Below are 20,683 nucleotides of genomic sequence, written 5' to 3'. Positions count from 1 at the left end.
AATTTGTAATTTAAACTTTGTTTTAAAAGAGGCGATTTATATATAAAAAATAAGTTTGAGTGTGGTGATCAATATGAAATATTAAAATTGTAATTTTTTTTCTAATTTCGAGCAATTAAACATGATAACATCTATGATATTAAAAAGTAAAGAGATTGTTTTATCAAATTTCTAAGGGTTACTTATAAATCGAAATTAGAGCATATTTACGATGATTTTCATTCACACAATCAATGCGAAAATGTGAAAGAGTTTCATATTGCCAATTTTTTAGCCCTAATACTAACACTATGAATATTAGAAAACTAATGACAATTACCACTGATTAATTAATTAATTCGTCAATAAATCTAAAGAGTAGTCAATCAAATATGCATTTTATAATGTTTTGGGTAAAAAAAAATCCAAAAAGAAAAGTAAATTTAAAAAATTAAATTACAATTAAAATTGATGTAATTTTCGTAGGAAACCTACACGAAAACATCTATCTATATATATATTATATAAACTTTTCAAAAAAAAAAAAAAGAATCGGAAATTATTCAAAAATTAAATTCTATAAATTTCTATTTGGTGATGCAAAAATAATGATATTTATCCAATTATTTTATATTTCTCTTCAATTTTCCACCCCCAAATTTACAAAAATAAATAATGAATAATGAATAAATAATTTGTTCTTCGAAATGCGGAAAAATCCAGCATCCGTCTCTACCTCTACCCGCAGCTTTCTTTTGATATTTCCTCATTATTATCCTTCAAATTATCTTCCTCTTTATCCCTCAATTTCTTCGATCGAGTTTTTCCTTTCTCAGCTGTAAGCTTTGATGTGCAAGACTTGAAGAAGGAGCTTCCTTCCATGGCGGCAACTCAATCTGCTCCTCCTTCTTCCGATGACGACAACTCCCACAATTCTGGTTTGGATTTTATTCCATTTCTTGATTTATTTTCCAATTTAGCCTCCACTGTTTAGTGATGTGCTACGAATAAGTTGGAATCTCCAGTTATGGTATCGGTTTCCAATTGTCTTCTTCTTATGTTAGTATTGACTGAAGGTTGGTGTTTTTAATTGTATCAGCTTCAGCTCCTGCACGAGCTACGGTTGAGGATCATGGGGATGCGAAGGTGGAGGTTGAGAAGCAAACCTCTCCACCATCGGTGTTTGTGAACACTGAACCTATGAGAGAGGATCAAGTGCAAAATGCTGTGAAATTTCTTCAACATCCTAGAGTAAGAGGCTCTCCTGTTGTGTATAGACGATCGTTTTTAGAAAGAAAGGGTCTTACGAAGGAAGAGATTGATGAGGCATTCAGGCGTGTGCCCGTAAGCTAATTAATTTTCCATTCAATTTTTTTTATAGATTGATGGGTTATTGTCGATTTTTTTTTCTTTTATTTGTATGCTGTTCCTAACTGCTGTTCACTCTTCATTTTTCTTTTATCTTTGGGCGTTGGGGACGTCAAAATAGGACCCTCCTAATGCTCAGACTACTACTGCGACTGCGAGTCAAGGTGATGATTAGTTCGAGGAGTAAAGTAGAACTCTCATAGTTTATTCAGTCCGTTTTCATTATTTGTTTTTCTTCCTCTTATTGTTATGTCTTGAAAATTCTTGAGTTGTTCAAATTCATTAGGTTTTATGTGCTTATTTGTGAATAGATGGACAAGTGAACACAGTTCAGCCACAGCCCTCTACGCAATCTCTTCAACCAGTTGCTGCGGTCTCTCCTCCTGCTGGTGGTGAATCTCGTGTGGGTACTATCGCACGGTCGAGATTCCATTGGTCACACGCCATCCTTGCAATAGGAATATTGGCTGTTTCAGGGGCTGGAACAGTTGTATTAATCAAGGTAACTTCTGTATTACTCGCTATTCTTTGAAGGGCCAGACGTTTTATGACTATGGGTGTTGTTTCTGTAGTTAGAAGATCTATGGAATTTGTATGTTTTGACTGAGGGCTGAGTGCATTTTTAAATATGACCCCATTTTGTCGGGACTAAGATAAACTCTATTTAGACGTTTCTGTGAATTTTAATAAAAAAATCACTGTTTCAGAATTCTATTATTCCTCGGTTGAAATCTTGGGTGCGTAAAGTTGTATTAGAAGATGATGACGTTGAGAAGAAAATTGATTCAAAACCAAGTGCAGCTGAGGAAGCTGCGGCTGCTGCCAAAGCAGCAGCAGCAGCAGCATCTGATGTGGCAAAGGCGAGTCAAGAGATGATGTTTTCAAAAAATGAAGGTGGTCTTAGCTATATTCTCTTCTGCTGATTCTTAGTTAAGTTGTTACTTTGGACTGAAAAATTGGTAACACTAGGTTTTTCAATACCTTTCAGAGAAAAAAAAGTTTGAGGACTGTGTCGACTTGTTGGCTGCTCAGCTTGGACAGATGAAGTTGATGCTGAATGCCATTCAGAAATTGGAAGGTATAACAGATTAAGTTATCTGAAAGAAGAGTTTTTAATGAAGAAAAATGAAAAAATTGTCAGATATGCAAGTTTTATAATCCTTTACTTGGATGGAAATGGCATTGATATTTAGGTTTTAAGTTAATGTGATATGCAACATGTTTGATTTGTACATTTCAGTTTCGAAAAATCATGTGATTGTGTTTCTTATTCCTTTTGAATCATCAGCAAAGAGCACAAATAGAAGAACTTTTTTGGTAATGGGGAAAATGAATTTAGCACTATGAAATATATCTGCAAATGAGAGTTCAGTTATCAGAAATATATTGACTAACCAATGATTGCTCCTAATTCCTTTACAAAATATTGGTAGCAACCACGTATGGAAGAACATCTACTGTTGATCAAGAAGATTATCGAATAACTCCCATGAGTTCAAAGGTGAGCAATAGTGGTCATTGAATGGGCAACATTTGTTTGGCATGAGATGATATTTTGGTTTTATGGTATTTGGTCTCCAATCTCCATTACTGAAATTTGACCTTCAATTCATTTTAATACTTTTCAGCAACCATATTCCAATGGCAAGGTGGACCCTAGCTTGCAGCCAGGTTGTTATTAGCAGTTTAAGTGCTCTTGTATGGTGTTTTTTGTTTTGAAACACTAGCATCATTGTGAAATGCCTAAATTTTTTATATGCAGCTACATTTGCCACACCTGCCGAACCCTCAGTAGCACCACATCCCAAGTCTTACATGGAGGTAATGTAATTTCCCATGTCACTTCTGGACAATGACTTTATTTTGTTGAAAAGTATATTACCGCGTCAAAGCATGCTGTCTGGTAGGTAGATTTGTAAACTTACATGATCTAATACTTTATGAGAAAACTCACTACTATTGACTGTTTTTCATGATTATAAACACTTGTCTACAATATAAATAGACAATTCAACTGAGAAAATTGACCTCGTATGTTAGAATTTTATTGAACAATCTGCAGTTTGCCACACCCTGGTTTGACCTACGTTAACAAGCTGCTGATTTCTTATATGGTGCAGTTAATTATTTATTCATAGTAAATTGTTGCTGCTGGTTGCTGATGTGTTCTATAGTATCTTGGTTAAGTTTTCTAATATTGATTCATATCTTCTTGTTATTATTTATGTACAGATCATGGCCATGATCCAGAGAGGAGAAAAGCCATCTAATATTCGAGTAAGCTATTAATTCGTTTTTCTAGGTAGAATAGAGCTTGGCTTTCAAATTGGTTCCTTAGACACTCACACACGTACATGATTGGTATCAAGTCTTACTTTTCTTTTGGGTTTTAATATTTGTAATTTCACCTGCAAGGCGCTGTTGGTATATAATTGGTCATATTGGATTTATTGGAAATGGCATTATAGTTGAATGGTTGTGTCAGTGGATCAAATTAATGCTGAAAACAGGGTTTCTCCACCTATTTTTCCTTTTTCACTCTCTTTTTATCTTTTAAAGAAATAAGAGAAATCAAATTGATATCTTACTTCGAGGACTAAAATTGTAGTTATGCATGTTTTTTTTCTTCGTAAACTCCTGAGCTCCTTGTGAGGTTTGTTTTAAGTCTCTCAATACTGGCTTCACTGCAGGACATAGATGATTTACCTCCCAACCCGAATCAGCCACCAACAAATCCTCGCCTAGCACCTAGAGCCAAGGTTTTCTAAATGAAAGTTTTTCTTCAGCTTTTCCTTGTCTCTGATATCATTTTTATTTCTAGCACATTTCATTGCAAAGAAAAAAAATGAAGAATGATACTGAGTCATTCCTCACTAAACTAAGGAAGCATCGGAAATCATCTATATCGATCGATTTCTCTTAGTGGTGGGGAGTGATTACCTATTCATCTCTGTAAATGTCACAAATCTTCTTATTTTATTTCTTGTCTTATAGAAAACATGTATTAATTCCATCATAAATCCAAACTGGCTATGCTTTACCCAAGAAGGATCTAGATTAACCATAAGTAGAGACTTCTGGTACATATATGTTTTAACTGATCTCGTGTGAACTAAAGCAAAGGAAATATTTACTAATTTCTCTTTTATGTCTGCATGTAATAATAGCCTTGGGAGGTTGGTACGCAAAACAATCCTGGCTTTTTCCCTCAGTCTCAAGAAGATACCAGTTTGAATTCCTTGGTACAAAACAATGGTGTGACTTATGAAAACGATAACGGTTCAGTGCCTTGGTGGCAGAAAAGAAATGTTAATACTACAGAGATTGATAATAATGAGTTGAAGGCAGGCTCTTCCAATGGTCTCTCTGCTGAGAAACCCGTTCAACGTGCATGGGTTCCTCCTCAGCCACCTCCTGTTGCATTGCCAGAAGCAGCTGAAGCCATCCGAAGGCCAAAACCAACTATTCAGAAAGAGCAGTTTACTGATGAACAGTTAGCAACAACACCAAATGTAACCGATGAGTTGCAGAAGGCCACAAAAATTTCTGAATCTGGGGGAGCAATCAATTATGAGAACTCGGGATTGAGCTCTAGTGAGATACAAGTGGAAGATAATGGTACTCGAGGGCAATGAGATGGCACTGAAGTATTATAAACACCACGTCTTATCTGGAGGTATAGTTTCAAAACTTTTTCTTTCTAAATTCATAGAAATAGATGTTTGAACGCTATCTGATTTCCTGAAAAGTTTTTGTGTATTTTATTGAATATGCTGAACAAATACTGGTCTTATTTTCCCTTTATAGAATAAAGCTATTACACAACGTATTTGATAGTACATTGTTTTTCTTTTCAACTCTGTGCGCCATTTCTGGATGGATACTAACTGGTGTTGAATCCTGTTACGAGAATCTGCTTTAAACTGTTAAACCTATATTCTATGTAGATTTCTTCGTCTTTTTTGTATCTGTGCTTTTCCATACTGCAGAACTCTAAGAACCTGAAAATATTAACTACTCTAGTTCTCAACAGCCATACCCCTAGATATTGTGATGCTCCATTCCATTCAGCTACTATAATTTGACTTGAAGATGTTTCTATCTCTTTTGTCCACAAATGTAGCTTTTGAAATTTATAATACTTCCTAAAGGGTTGTTTGGAGTGCTGAGTTAGTTAGTGGTTACTATAGTTTGTACGTGAAGTGTAAACTATTGTAGTCTAGGTTACAAACGATGCCCGCCTAAACAACACACCCCCAAAACTAGAGGTAAAAAATCTCCAATAGGCTACCAGCCAGTAGATTTCATCTTAAACAATAGTTACAACAAGCGAAGATAAGTCCATAGACGCAGGATCAGAAAGAGACCTAAAATGAAACTAATGAGATATAGAGGAAAGTTACTGTGCTAACATGAAATACAATTATTGAAAACATCTTCCTTCTGAGAAAGATCTCACAAGTTGGGGGGTCATCATTGCTAACTATCAATCCTTCGCTAAGAAAATGCAAGACCTTCATGAAAACAGGGAAACCTTATGAAATGACTTTGTACAGGCTTCTCAAAAGGCCTACAATTACATCATCACATAAGTATCTCACTTGGATGAGTAACACTTAAATCATCATCGACTGCCATGATCTTATGGCAAAATGTACTAGACTATAAAGCCAGCTTTTTGCTAAGTTCTTGACACCTAGCCATCCCTCATCGCACGACCACCTCGCTAGATGAAGACCCACTGCTCGTTTCAGAAGGTTTCCTTGCCTAAGCCCTTTATTCATCTAGCTCTTCCCTAAATTTTTAGGGAATTAAAATGTGTTACATGTGTCACAATATTCTTAAACTTTAGTCATACGACCAAGAACAAAGGGTTGTGCTATTAGCGAGTAAATAATTTTGTAATGATTAAAGAATAATATTTGTAGGGTCATATTTTGTTGGATTGGAGACGGATTTTAAAGGGAAAATATGCAAAATACGTACGTGTTGCATCCCTTTGACACGACACATCTAAAAACATAAGACAACAAATATCATACCAAATCGTTGATTTAAGTCCTTTCTAGATTACATGCCAAATTGTTTGTTTAATTTCTCACTATTCCTATTCTTTTTACAATCGGTCTAATTCAAACTTAGACTAAGAAAATTGTGTTGTGCAGTCCCATTCTTCAATCTTCACAGACTTAGACTTTAGACTTTTAGCACATAATTGTTACAGCTTATGTTTGTCAATTCTCTAACAATATCTCTCTTCTCTATTTGTTAAATTTATTGAAAACAATAAAAATATTAACAACAAAAACCATGAGTTTAGATGGAAAAAATATTTCAAATCACTAAAACGTTAAAAATATTAGTAAAATTTCTAAATCTATCCATATTTTTCATAGATTTCTATCGACGTTTTTTTTTGTTATATTTGAAAACAACCATTTCTAGTATTCCAACCTTTTCAAACCACAAATTTTAGGTTGTTCGATTTTGTCCCACACTTTTCACAGTTATTATCTGAATATAAATCCATTCAATTTAAATTGGTAGATAAAAAACGAAAAAAACGTGATATGCATATTTATTTATTTTTAAAATGAAAGAAAAAGAATTGAAACTTCACATCGCATTTAATTAATTAATTTGTATGACCAATACTTCTGTCCTTATCGGAAAAACTAAAAGGCCATTTATCTTTTTTTCCTTTTCAAACACAAACCAACTTCTCCCACTCCAATCCAATATAATAAATTAAAGACTCATAGTCTGTCTACTTTCACTACTCCTTCCTTTATAACTTTAAATGTGATATGTACTATTGTTATTTTTTAAGTTATCCTTTCTCGTTTTAATTATGACAATTGCTCTATGCTTATTTGACATTATATGTATAATCGGTTATTATTGATGATGAAAGTTTGATTGACATATCCATAAACTTGAAAGTTAGATATCCATATTTTGTTTTTTGATTACCGTAGAATTATTTTCTTGTTAATTATCTAACAAATTTATTACGTTAGTTTTAGAGTGTTGGTGTCAAATAGTTAATTAAACTTTTAAAATTTTGGAAGAAGTTTGTGGACTTTTAACTTCAATTAAATAGAGTAAAATTGGATCGAATGAGTCTACACATTACATAACGATGGAATGTTTGGTTTTCTTAATTGAAAAAAAAATTATAGTACCACATATTACATATTACATACTACCTCTATTTATTATTTGATACGTCGTTAAATAATTTATTATTAAATATCATATACTACTTAAAAGCTTCTTTCACGTAATAAAACAAATGACATTGAGAATGAAAAACATCATTTTCCATCTACCTTGTGTTTCTAACCAAACAAGAATGTCAATGACATAGCCTTATACTTACAAGACAACAATAATAAAAAAGAAAGAATAAAACCAATTTCTCCTTCAACAATTTTGATAATTTTATGGTTCTTTTTCTATATAATTTGAGCTACATATTTCTTATTCACGATTTATTTAAAAAGTTAAAATATATTCATAATTACTAAAATTAGAAAAGTGCTTAAAAAGGAGAGTAATCCAAAATTGAACTAGAAATAAGATCTCAAAACATAGTAACAATAATAAAAAAAAAAGAGTTGGATTCAACATTCTCATAATAGAAAGAATTTTATATTATAAATGAGAAAAAAATTAAAAATTTGATGGTTTTACTTTAAAAAAAAAAATCTTCTAAGTTAGTTTAATTATATATTTAGAAGATTATATTTTATAAAAAGAAGTCAAGTTCTAACAAATTAAAACATGAACATATGTTTTTTCAAGGTTAGAATGAAGACTATGTTTATTGTATTACATTCTAGAAATGGTAGTAAGCTTAATAAGGGAAGTTTACCAGTACTTTTTGTTAATATTATTCTAATCACATGTTTGTTCAAAATCTACCATCCAAATATGGAGAGTTACCAACATACCATCTTTTCCCCCAAAAGAAGAATTTTTTTTTTTTTTCTTTTCATTTTTTAAATAAAAAACAAGAGTATTAAAATTAACAAAATACAATTTTCTAAAAACGAAAACTAAAATATTATACAATTAGATATATCATCGTCCAAACATTAAAATAATTATAAAAAAACCATATTTTATCAAAGGTTTGAGCATGTTATATAAGATTTACGTCTCTTAATTTGATCTATAAATTTCAATATATGGTTATTTATTATCAAATATCTGTATTGTCTAATGTCTATTGTTTAATTCATTTGATAAAATATTTATACTTCATATTCTCAAACACTGTAATTAGTTTGTCAAACTTTTTTAAAATTCTTAAAAAATAGTAAAATAAATTAAAATATTTACAAATAAAATTTCAGATTTTATCAAAGAAATAAATTGATAGAAACATGTCAATGTCTAATATAAATATTTTATCAAATTTGCTATTATAGACCATTTTTCTTCTATTAATAATAAACATAGTGATTAACAAGTGTTTTGAGGGTTAATTAATTAACTAAGGGGGAGTTGAATATATGGAGGGAAGAAGGGAATATTACAACTAAACAAATTCAAGTGCTGAGCGTTGATTCCATTTTGGTCATATTCTAATTTCCAATTCCACTTATCTTCTTTTTATTAAATAAATAAAATTAAATTAGAAAACCAAAAAATAAAAATGATAAATGAGTTTTTTCATTTTTCATTTTCATTCTTTTGCCGTCTCCTCCACCACACATATTCCGGCACAAAGGACTGTGGGGCTTGGGCTCTTCATCGGAAGAAGAACTAAACCTTTGTCCTTTTCTCCATTTTCCTCAATTCTTTGCTTCTTCTTCTTCTTCTTCTTCTTCTTCATTTTCTTCTTTGTATGCAAGAGCTTTTTGCCGGATCTTTTCCTTCCATTTCTTCTTTAATTCACAGTTGTAATGGCGTTGAATGTTCTTGCTCCGCCTGAAATCAAGGCACTCTCCTTCTTGGAATCCTCTCGCTCCAGACACTTCACCAAACTTCAAGGTTTTTTTTCACTTTTCGTCTTTCTTCTCTCTCTCTGTTTTTCCTTGCTTCACGATTTTCTGTTTGCTGTTGTTGTTGTCTTTTGATGTGCTGAACAATTTGAGGAAAACAGATAGATGATTTTTTTTTTTTTTCCTTTTGAGAATCAGTTTCATGTACTGGAGTTCTGGACTGGTTAGCTGCTGCATTGCTACCTATATCGACAGATCGCCAGTAGTTTATTCTTGATTTTTTAGGTTTTATCTTGGTAACAACAGGGATTATTTTCGGTTTGAGTTTAATTATTTTGAATTTTTTGGAAGTGTTTTAGAATTTTGATTATCTGAGTTTTTTTTCTTTCTGTTTTTGTCTCCTAAAATTTGACTGACTGATTCATCAGAATACTCTGTTGAAATTCGTGAATAAGAAATTGTAGTTGAGTTTGATTCGTTATTTAAGATTGGAATATGTTCGGAGTGTGACGCAATCGTTTATTATTTTAGTTGTTTTATTGTTTCGTGAAAAGATTCAGGAGTGGTTGAATAAATTTGAACCTGGAGAATGGGCTCTCAGGGCCGTCGATCTCTAGGTTGATTCCAACACCTTTAAATATGCAGATGGACTGTTGTTTTATTCAATTTAAACAGCGTTTGAATCTTAAACTTTTTTATTCTCAGGTGGATCCTCCATTAAGGAGTGTAGAACTATAGTTCATAAAAGAATTCACTGTTCTTCACAGCCTCCTCCTCCAGCTTGGCCTGGACAAGCGGTCGTACCGCCGGGGTATAAGAAATGGGACGGCCGGAAGCCTATCTCCATTCTAGGATCCACGGGTTCCATTGGAACTCAAGTATGTTGGATTTGACATCTACTAGAGCAAGACAAAACTCTTTTCTTCTGTCCACAATTAATATTTTTTTGTCTCAAGAGAGTAGTAGACTTGTCTCTTTCAGGAAGAAGATTGAACGAATCAACAATTTTTTATTTTCAATTTATTTTTTAGTCCCTCAACGGTTTCTTATTTCCAATTTTTTGTTCTACAGACATTGGATATTGTGGCAGAGAACCCCGAGAAATTTAAAGTTGTCGGACTTGCAGCCGGCTCTAATATAACTCTCCTTGCAGATCAGGTAGTCATTTATGATGTCATTCTGTGGAGCTAGTTGTTTCAGCTTGGTTAAAACACATCTTGGATATGTAACCACCATCTAACAACTGTACAGTGGCGATTTTGATAATCAATTCTAAACAAAAGACTACATACCAAACCATAGCAATATAGCATAATCAAAAGTAGATAACTTCTTATATGGATGATGTGATTCTTTATCTCTAATGGGAAAGGATGAAAAGGACTATCAAAGCCAAGAAAGATCTACCTAATTTATTTAACGTTGACCTTGAAGGCTGAATTTATTTGCTTATTAGCATGATATTCTATGGCTCAGGTGAAAACATTTAAACCTCAATTAGTTGCTGTTAGAAATGAGTCCTTAATTGACGAGCTCAAAGAGGCTTTGGCTGATCTTGATGAAAAGCCTGAGATTATTCCTGGTGAGCAGGGAGTAATTGAGGTATTCTTCCCTGTCTAGTCTTTGTAAAAAGCCTAACTATGAAAGCTATTTGGATCCTTTAAACCATGTTCTTGAAAACATTCAGGTTGCAAGACACCCGGATGCAGTCACTGTTGTTACAGGAATAGTAGGCTGTGCTGGACTAAAGGTACTCCGTCTTTTCTAAAAGTTCAAGGAATATAGTTACACCTACACGCACATCTATATTTCACAAAAGAACATACCACCCAAATTTCCTAAATCTTAGTAGTAGGAATAACATTGGTTCGTTTGGGGCCATCTCTTTAGAAGATTAAGTACATGATATCATAATTGTATGTTTAGCACATTGAGAATCCTGTCTGGTTGTTAGCACCTCTTGTTGTTAGTTGGGTACTTATTGATAAACAACAGTGCCTAGAAGCTGAACTTAGTGTCTTTCTTTAGCCTACTGTTGCTGCAATTGAAGCTGGGAAAGACATAGCCTTGGCCAATAAAGAGACTCTTATTGCTGGTGGTCCCTTTGTTCTTCCCCTTGCCCACAAGCACAATGTAAAGATCCTTCCCGCTGATTCAGAACATTCAGCTATATTCCAGGTATGTAATGAATTCGTTCCCGGAAACTTCTGTTAACAAAGTATCTTTCCTTCTATAAACTATCGAGTGATGTTGCTTTGATATTTAGAGGTTTATTTAGATCTCTGCTTATCCTACGTCAATTGGCTAACCTACTGCCATGTATATACACAACACAATCGCATCTTACAATTCTCTGGGAGGATCTTAAAGATGTCTTTCTACAGTGTATTCAGGGATTGCCCGAGGGTGCACTTCGCCGCATTATTTTGACCGCATCTGGTGGGGCTTTCAGGTATTCATTTATATAATATTTTGGTATTAGTTACTGAGTTGAATAAATGAAGAATATCAAAACGGACTTTTCCTTTTTATTCCTTTTAATTTCTTCTATTGTTTTTCTTAATGATTTTTTCTTATACGCAATGTCAGACGTGCATTTTCTTTCCCCTCGAATATGTTACCATATGAATTCTTTGTTTATATTTATAGATTACAAGGTTTGGAGAGATCAGTTGAAATTAGTATGAAAAAAATTGGAGAAATGGAAATTTGAAGAAGTTTTGTTGGGTTCAAATTTCGATTATCAATCAACCTTTTACAATATGAACCTTAAGACACATTGTATATGTCTATATATATATATATATAAATTCTCCAACTTGATGCTACAAAGAGATCGTCTATTGAGGCTATTAATGACAGGGACTTGCCAGTTGAAAAGTTGAAGGACGTTAAAGTTGCAGATGCTTTAAAGCACCCTAACTGGAGCATGGGAAAAAAGATCACTGTCGACTCCGCCACTCTTTTCAACAAGGTATAGTTCAAATTCTCCCTTGTAATTCAAGTTGCAAATAAGAAACACTCACATATCTGTTGTTTAAGTTTGCATGTAACAAGATAAGTTTCATTTTTGGACAGGGTCTAGAAGTCATTGAAGCACACTATTTATTTGGAGCTGAATACGATGACATTGAGATTGTAATCCACCCGCAGTCCATCATACATTCAATGATAGAAACACAGGTCTGTACAATTCTACAGTAACGATCAATTTCAATAAAAATCGGACGAGGCAGCTAAAATCTTGAGCATCTTCTCTTTCTGTCTACAGGATTCATCTGTTTTAGCACAATTGGGTTGGCCTGATATGCGCTTGCCCATAGCATACACTATAACATGGCCAGAAAGATTATACTGCTCTGAAGTAACTTGGCCTCGCCTTGATCTTTGCAAGTACGTTTTTCATGAAGTTGTCATCGTAAAGCTCTTGTTTTTCTACGTCCTTAAGTGACCTCATGATCATCTACACCCTATTTGATGATGCAGGCTAGGTTCGCTCACATTCAAAACTCCAGACAATGTAAAATACCCATCCATGGATCTGGCATATGCTGCTGGACGGGCAGGTGGAACCATGACTGGAGTCCTTAGTGCAGCTAACGAGAAGGCGGTGGAAATGTTCATTGATGAAAAGTATGTATTCAACTCCATACCCCATATACTCCATTGACATTATATTACTACCCAATGTTACGTCCAGAATAGGACGACTAGAATTCCGAGGATAATCCTTAGTTTTATTTGTTTACAGAATCAGCTACTTGGATATTTTTAAGGTTGTGGAGCTAACATGTGACAAGCATCAAAACGAATTGATCACTGCACCTTCTCTTGAGGAGATCGTACATTACGACCTATGGGCTAGGGATTACGCTGCAAATTTGCAGTCGTCTTCCTCTTTTAGTCCTGTAGCTGCATAACCGTTCGTATCGGCATGCAACAAGGTAAATCTTGTACTGATGCTTTGATGAGAGCTTTGGTTGTGTCTTTATAAAATGGCCTAAGCAGAAAGAAGGTAGCTTTTAAGGAATCAGTTAGGAATTAAGAAAATAATAATAGTAATGAAAAGAAAGGAAGAAACCACAGCTCAAAACTATAAATCAATTGTGATATTACAGTTTATGGGGGAAATGAAGGTGAAATTGATTTTATGGGATAAGTGAAAGGCCATTCGTTTTTCATTTTTAAGGTTAAAAAGTCTATTGTACAGAATACATAATTGTTTGTTTGAGGAACAAGTGAAAATAATAGGAGGTCTTAAGGTTAATTGATAAATGCAGAAAAAGTAAACTTTTCCATTAAAGAAAATTAAAATTATTTTACTGGACAATTTTTTTTAATATTTATATATACAACAAAACATCACAATCAACCATATCTTAGTTGATGACTATATTTTAACTCATTTTGTTATGTTAAAAATAGCTTTTATTTTTTAATTTTTGTCCTTTGTTGAGATGAAAATTAAATTCCATTTTTCTCAATTATTACATATTTAAAAAAGATTATATAACAAAACTTATAACAACAATTAGACATATAGCAGAATTTTATCATCGTTTATAGTGGTAGAGTGAAAGTGATAGACACATCTATCAAACAGTAACAATTTGAGGAGCTTTATAATTTAGTAAAAATATTATATATATACATTAACTTTCATAACTATTATTACTTTTTTAAAAAACATTTCCAAACATTTCCAACCAGTTTAATTAAGATTCCTAAATTATTTTAAGAATAAATAAAATGAATATAAAACAAATGAACTATAAAATAAATTAAACTTATAAATTAGACTTACCGAAGTTAAGAGACATTGAATAAGAAATTTTCAAAACTAAAAAAAAAGAAAAAGAAAAAAGTTAAAATATTAAAATGAAGGTCTATAAATAAAATAACTTACAAACAAAAAGAAAAACAAATAAGTTACAAACAAAAAGAAAAACAAATAAATGAAAACTTACCTTCCATGTTTTGAGAAGATGTTGAAGAAGCAGAAAAAATCGTTGAAGTTTTATAAAAATAAAAAATAATAAAATAAATATAGTTGAATAGATTTATGGTAGGTGCATAAAATGTATAATTATTATTTCTTGATGGAAATCGAAAAGTTGTAAAGTTGTAATTTGAATAGAAAAGAAAGTTTTGAAAAATAAATTATACAAATATTAAGAATTAAATAGTTTATATATTTATATATATTATAAAAACGATAGAGTTGAGAGGATCTCGAGTCTATACCAAATCTTGTGTCTATCAATACTACTATCAATACTATATGATAGTAATTTATTAGTGTCTATTAGCATCTACTAATGATATTTTACTATATTTGAAAACATGGTATATTCATTTTCAAACAACTCCCAAACATGTATAAAATGACCAATCAAGACAAATAAGCAAAGCTATTAGTAATCTCCATGATAACAAAAAATTTCTAATCATGGTCTCAATTCAACCCCACCCCCACCTTTTATAACGTGGTAAAGTGCTAAAAATATAATAATAATAATAGTAAAAGATTATTGTCAAAGTGATTAGTAGTATTTCAGTTTCTTCTTCCTTGACGTGTTAGGAGGTTTCCTTATTAAAATATTTTGTAATAAAATTAACAATAACTTGCATTAGGCACCAATGCAGTTTTGAAATAGCAATTTCCTTCATTGATCTTTTATGAAAAAAGAAATTTAGGAATCTCTTAATCTAATCCTAAGACTAAAAACAAGCATTTCTTTTCCCTTCTTTTTAGTTTTCAAAACTTGCTTTTGTTTTTGTAAAGGTAGACTACAAAAAGGACTATCAAACAAGTTTTAATTCAAAATTTAAACCACACAATTCCACTTTCTGTTGAATATCACTAGTAGGAAAAAAGAAAGGAAGAAAACCATCAAATACTAGTTGAACAGTAAAAAGAATAGAATATCAAAACATAGAAATATTAGAAAAGGTCAAAAAAAAAAAAAAAAGGATTCAGATAAAAGGAAATATTCTGCTGAGTCTGAAAGTATGGCTACTTAGCTTTATATTTATAATATCTAATCTAACACTAACACACCCACTCAAGTTCTTAACAAGCAACTTTTCCCACTACAAAAGGTAAGAATTTCTAAATCAAAATTCTTCCCTCCAATTTTTCTCTCTTCTTTTTTCCCTAAAAATCCCATTTGCTCATTTCTCTTTCTTTTTTGTGAAATGTTGTTCTAAAGCATGACACCTGGCCCAATCATTTCCTGAATTTCCATTACAAAGTATAAGATGAAGGAATAATTATAAACTACTTGGTATTGATATCAAACAATATCTTGATAGGGATTAAGCAGTATCTTTTTTGTGAAATATTCTAAAGCATAACACCTAGACCAATCATTTCCTAAATTTCTTTTTGATTTCTTTTTGTTCTTTTACAAAACATATTATGAAGGGAATATTGTCCAAAAAGTGCTCGAGTCCAATGTCGAAGCTTTAGAATGATGCTTGGAAAATCTAGCCAGGAATAATAAAGTTTTCACATCAACTTGAAAGGGAAGTTTCAGTAACGTTAAACAACAACTTTTATTGATCTCACGGGACAACTTGTTTAACCCTACAATATTTCTTGGTTAGATAGTCACTGTAAATTGAACTCGTGATTTCTAGTTAAATATTGAAACAATGTCTCATTTTGACCATTAAACATTCATGATGGTTATAATTTTAAACTACTTTGGTATCAACAAAGGGCAATTAGTCCTTGTTAATGGTTAGCTCACACTGACATAAAGTGGAGTCAAGGGCTTGAAAATTTTATAATTTTCTTTCTAAAGTTAGAAGCAGATTTTCACAAGTTTCTCCCTCAATTTAATGGTTCCTTTCATGTCTCTTTAACAAAGTTGCTTTCAGTCTTCTGCCCCACAACTATAAATTCTTTGACTATTATGAGATGCAGAAAACAGTCCATAATTCCCAGTTATTTCTTCTTTAATTATCAAAGAATAACTTTTCTAAAAGAGATTTAAATGGTTTGCTCTATTCATGTAGATGGGGTCTAATGTGTGGGCCAAAGTTGCAGCAAATCCCTTAGTTTCCCATGTTTACTTAAGTCTTTTTTCCACGTCTAGGAGTTGTAAATTTTCGGAGTCTACGCTATGAAGCTTTAATAAAACATAAAATTGAAATTTTCTTTTTGTTGTGAGGATCTATAAACTTCTTAGGCCAATCAAACAAGACGTGAAATTCACGACTCTACTCTCCCTAACTTATTGGGTCAAACACTCCCTTAAATATTTCAATACTATTAACTTTGCTATCAAGAAGCATACGAAAGTAGGAGTATTGAGTTACAACTAAAGAGAGAAATCCTTATTTCAATACTATTAACTTTGCTATCAAGAAGCATACGAAAGTAGGAGTATTGAGTTACAACTAAAGAGAGAAATCCTTAAAGTCCTAGCCGATAATGACTACACTTTTAGTTATAGTTTTTGAAATTCAATTTTTTAAGAGCGTTAAATTAGTATTTAGAAGCTTAATTAAAAGAAAAAAAAAGGTTGAAACTGAAAAGCACAGTTATGTCTAAAGTGAATTTCCTATAGAAGCTGTGGAATAATTACTTTGAGGCTCCAGTGGATAACAACTGAATGAAAGAGCTTCTCAGCAGTAGGATTGTGTTGGAAAATGACAAAAATAATGGACCATGACCAAAGACATCGATCATAGATATAGTTTACACACATGAACCTAACTCACATGCTTGCTTCAAAGTTTTCATCATTTCATGCAATAATATCCAATGAGTCCCAATACAGAGGACAGAGAATGACACCGACTTCCCTCTAATGATGAGACAGGATGGTAAAAACCCTTTGCATCTCATCTCGATCCAAAAAAATAATTCTCATAACCTTTTGTTATAGCTTGATACATAATTTAAACCATTCATACGTATCCTAAAAAGAAATACTCGTAAAAAATTAATTTATAGGTAGGTGAGATTTGAACCACTATAACTTTCAAAACAAATCATACAATCTTGTAAGACTCCAAAATGAGGACTATAGTACACAAGTTGTGATGGGTATTTTGTTAAAAACTTAGAACAAATTAATTGCCTTTGCATTCTTTAACATGAACGAACATGGAGGACAAGAAGTGAAGACTATTTGTACATGTGGTATTATAGCTCCAAAATTGTTAAAATCACAAGTCATTTTCAAAATTGCTTTTGAAAAGAAACATTTAAAACCCATTTTGATTATATGAGAATTGTATTTATAAGTGTAAACTAAAATAAAATATTAAAGTAAATTTGAGTGATTAAAGACACGTTTTAGAGTGACTTTGAATGGAACGAATTCATGTTGATTTCTTTTCTAGACAAACCCTTTGTCTAGGACATCTATGTCCCACAGAAGTGCATTCTGATTCCCTTGGTTTTCACAACTAAAAGAACTATTTAGTAACAATTCTTTACCTTCTTTTCTTTCCATTTGAGTAAAAAAATCTGAATGAAAATTGATAACTTATTTATCATATTCACAAGACGTATGGAATTTTTATTCCCCCTCTTTGGAAAGAGGAAAAAGAAGTAAATTCATACATTTCACAGACTTCTTGTGGGTGTGGTTGTTTCTCTCAACGTAGACGGTGAAGGGGGCGGTATCTTAGTTCAACTACCTTAGAGCTAAAGAAATTCAATTTTATGACCATTTTATCGACTATATAGAATTAACTAATGCGCAACTTATGATAGATAAAATATAATATAAGATTTGACAAAGTGTGAAAGTAAAACAAAATTTAAAAGCAAAAAGTAAAAGAGAAACTTACTTGGAAGATGGAAGATCTTTATTCTTTATTCTCTCCAGATAAATGGCGCTTAGATTAAATACCAACTGCATCACCACAATTGGTAGGAAAGTTTATTAGGTATGATTTAACTATCAATCAATCAAGATAACAATATTTAATAAAAATGGATTATATGTAAATTCAGTGGAAAAACAGACGCATTATTCATGTTAATCATGTTTACTAATTATAAATTTGACCAGATTAAATAAGTTAATCACTATTCTTATGCAATATTCCAAAGAAAAAGAAAGAACTATTCTAATATGATGGGCTACACTTGAATAGACGACCTGTGGTTCTTTACATAATTATAAAGTCGTTGAATAAATAGCATATCCCATCGAACTATTTTTTTAAACGCTTTAGATTACTTGCCGACTTCCAACAAATAGAAAGCAGAAGATGATATGAAAAATGAATCAGCCATTAGCAACAGGAACAATTAATCATCAGAAACTTGCAAGTGGAGGGAATTGGAGAAGGTCATCAAGAGAAAGATGAAACGCATTGCGAATCATCTTCATTCAAAGGAAGATTGGATACAATCACAAGCAACTTGTAATTTGTGTAATACACAGCACAACAAAAGGAAACGGCATTTTCAATCAGAAAAAGAATTGATGAGATATATAAAATTATAGAGACGAGAACAAACCTAATTTAAACCTGATTGGAAACTACACAATTTTTCAGTTCTTTTTGAATCACAGTTATGTGCTTCAGAAATTCATCCACAAACAAATCTTCACAAATTGGAAGCAAATTCTATATTCTTCCTTTGGCATCAGCCACACAGCCTACTAAATGTTCTCTGTATGGCAAGTAGGATCTTCTCTTTTCCGGTTCTTTCACCGATCTGTTCCTTCCATAATGACTGTTCTGTGCAGAGAAAGATGTGAAGAAACCAGATCTATAATCTTCCTTTTCCTTCGATACATTTCCAGTTTCATTGTTCTTCATAATACTCGACTTCCTCTTCGTAAGTTTATCCTCTCTTTCACTTTTACTTCGACTGTTATTGTATAGAAGATCCCTAAATTTCCACCTGTTTGACGATGCTGTAGAAATTGTTTTATTTCTTTTTCCTGTGGATTTTTTCTCAGGGCTTGGAGACCAAACGCAATACGTATCCAATGGAACGCCTCCTAGATCGTCCGCTCCAGATGAGGAGAACGACGTTAGTTTACGCTCCTCGTTCATCAATTTCCTCAACGGTAAACGACGCACAGCCGGTTTCTTCTTCAACTTCTCCAATCCGTTGTCTACCGGCGAGCCGTTGTCTAGCAGTAAGTCCATGTTGAATACCGGATAAACCGGCTTGATTTGTCCATTATAAAAGATTTCATGAGCAGAACTCGTAGGCGCATCTGGTTCTCTGAGAACAGCAAACTCGAATTCTTCATCATCATCACCATTTTTACCACCGTCATTACTTCTAACTCCTTCCGACACAGAGCCGTTGGACAAGTTTTCTCGGAAACGGTAAACCGAACCTTGAGCCTCCCAGCCGTAATTATCAGCATCTGCAAACGGTTCTTCTCCAACTTCTCGAACAACTCTAGCAGCAATTTCAGCAAGGCTACAACTACCTGAAGAATAGCTACTAAAAGTCGGCGACATTGAGAGACGCGCCGGACCTTCACCTGGTTCCATTGTTAGAAAATTCACAGTCGCGATTCTCACCAGGTTTAGAGAGAAAATTAAGGTGTGTGAAAATGGCGGAAAGTTTAGGGGAAATGGAAGGTTTGGATTATGGTTTTATAGTTGGAAGTGAAAAGGGGGGAAGGCGCCACAGGGGAAAGATGAAACGAACGGCCTCAACTACTGACGCGCTTTAATTGATTAATTTGGCACTGCTTTATTTATATTTGGAGGTAACACGTGTCAGGAATGCAAATTAAGACCGAGGGGATTTTTCACACATGCGAAGGAGATGGAGTCAATGCGTAGCGTTTGGTATTTCCTTTGATATTTGAACAAATTTGCGGGCTGCGGAAGTGGACCGTGACGTTAGCATAATACTGGCCCACTGGGCTGGGCCCACTCTTACAAACCCTTCTTTTTTCCTTTCCCTTTCTCTTTTTCCTTTTTCTTTATTGAAAAAATAAAAAATAAAACAGTTTGAAAATTGCAAATTTCAAAGAATCTTACGATTATTTAGTTCTTACTTAGGTATAGTCATTTATCGGGCAAAAAATCATAAAGACTAAATTCTAGTTTGAAGCTATAAAAGTGTAAGTGCCAAATATAGCAATTAGATTTAAAATAATTAAATACATAGCAACATTTTAATTTTTGTTGTAATTATAGTAAAATTTGTCAAAGTCTATAATTGTTGGACTATGTTGTAAATATTGGTCTTATTGATAAACCATAAGAGTCTATCAACGACACAAGTCTATCATTGATAGATTTGGCTATATTTGTAGTTTTTTTAAAATATTTGCTATATACTTAATTATTATTCATTATGTCATCAATTATAATTTTATAATTATTCGAAATCTAATTTGTAATTTATTATTATAAATTAATTGAAGTTGTGGATG

General features: G+C 32.6%; 3 protein-coding genes across 7 annotated transcripts; 2 read left to right on the top strand and 1 right to left on the bottom strand.

Moving 5' to 3' along the window:
- Positions 1-644: 644 nt before the first annotated feature.
- Positions 645-5,204, top strand: LOC101207964 (peroxisomal membrane protein PEX14). Of its 2 annotated transcripts, XM_004138061.3 has the most exons (12): positions 645-917; positions 1,079-1,323; positions 1,469-1,511; positions 1,659-1,849; positions 2,055-2,241; positions 2,336-2,425; positions 2,781-2,848; positions 2,976-3,018; positions 3,110-3,168; positions 3,580-3,624; positions 4,038-4,106; positions 4,515-5,204. In XM_004138061.3, the coding sequence occupies exons 1-12, from the start codon at positions 860-862 to the stop codon at positions 4,980-4,982; spliced, it is 1,566 nt and encodes a 521-aa protein (XP_004138109.1). In that variant the 5' UTR covers positions 645-859; the 3' UTR covers positions 4,983-5,204. The 2 variants fall into 2 exon arrangements, with proteins under 2 accessions (XP_004138109.1, XP_031746039.1); XM_031890179.1 differs by lacking the exon at positions 4,038-4,106.
- A 3,820-nt stretch (positions 5,205-9,024) lies between these two features.
- Positions 9,025-16,468, top strand: LOC101207716 (1-deoxy-D-xylulose 5-phosphate reductoisomerase, chloroplastic). Of its 4 annotated transcripts, none has more exons than XM_031883817.1 (13): positions 9,025-9,348; positions 10,005-10,177; positions 10,371-10,457; positions 10,776-10,901; positions 10,987-11,049; positions 11,328-11,477; positions 11,684-11,751; positions 12,162-12,273; positions 12,378-12,482; positions 12,571-12,692; positions 12,786-12,932; positions 13,051-13,243; positions 16,323-16,468. In XM_031883817.1, exons 1-12 carry the CDS (start codon positions 9,261-9,263, stop codon positions 13,217-13,219), a joined length of 1,410 nt encoding a protein of 469 aa, XP_031739677.1. In that variant the 5' UTR covers positions 9,025-9,260; the 3' UTR covers positions 13,220-13,243; positions 16,323-16,468. The 4 variants fall into 4 exon arrangements, with proteins under 4 accessions (XP_031739677.1, XP_011657140.1, XP_004138108.1 ...); XM_011658838.2 differs by lacking the exon at positions 16,323-16,468 and adding an exon at positions 15,727-16,094; XM_004138060.3 differs by lacking the exon at positions 16,323-16,468 and having other exon boundaries at positions 13,051-13,574.
- LOC105435813 lies at positions 14,225-20,058 on the bottom strand. The gene is made up of 3 exons (XM_031883820.1): positions 18,790-20,058; positions 18,111-18,175; positions 14,225-15,535 (listed from the first exon to the last, which is right to left on the bottom strand). Exon 1 carries the CDS (start codon positions 19,785-19,787, stop codon positions 18,900-18,902), a length of 888 nt encoding a protein of 295 aa, XP_031739680.1. The 5' UTR covers positions 19,788-20,058; the 3' UTR covers positions 14,225-15,535; positions 18,111-18,175; positions 18,790-18,899.
- Positions 20,059-20,683: the final 625 nt, after the last annotated feature.

Source organism: Cucumis sativus, chromosome 1 (genome assembly GCF_000004075.3).
Source record: "Cucumis sativus cultivar 9930 chromosome 1, Cucumber_9930_V3, whole genome shotgun sequence".
Classification (NCBI taxonomy): Eukaryota; Viridiplantae; Streptophyta; class Magnoliopsida; order Cucurbitales; family Cucurbitaceae; genus Cucumis; species Cucumis sativus.
Note: the sequence above shows the minus strand (reverse complement) of the source record. Positions and strands in the feature narration are given on the sequence as shown.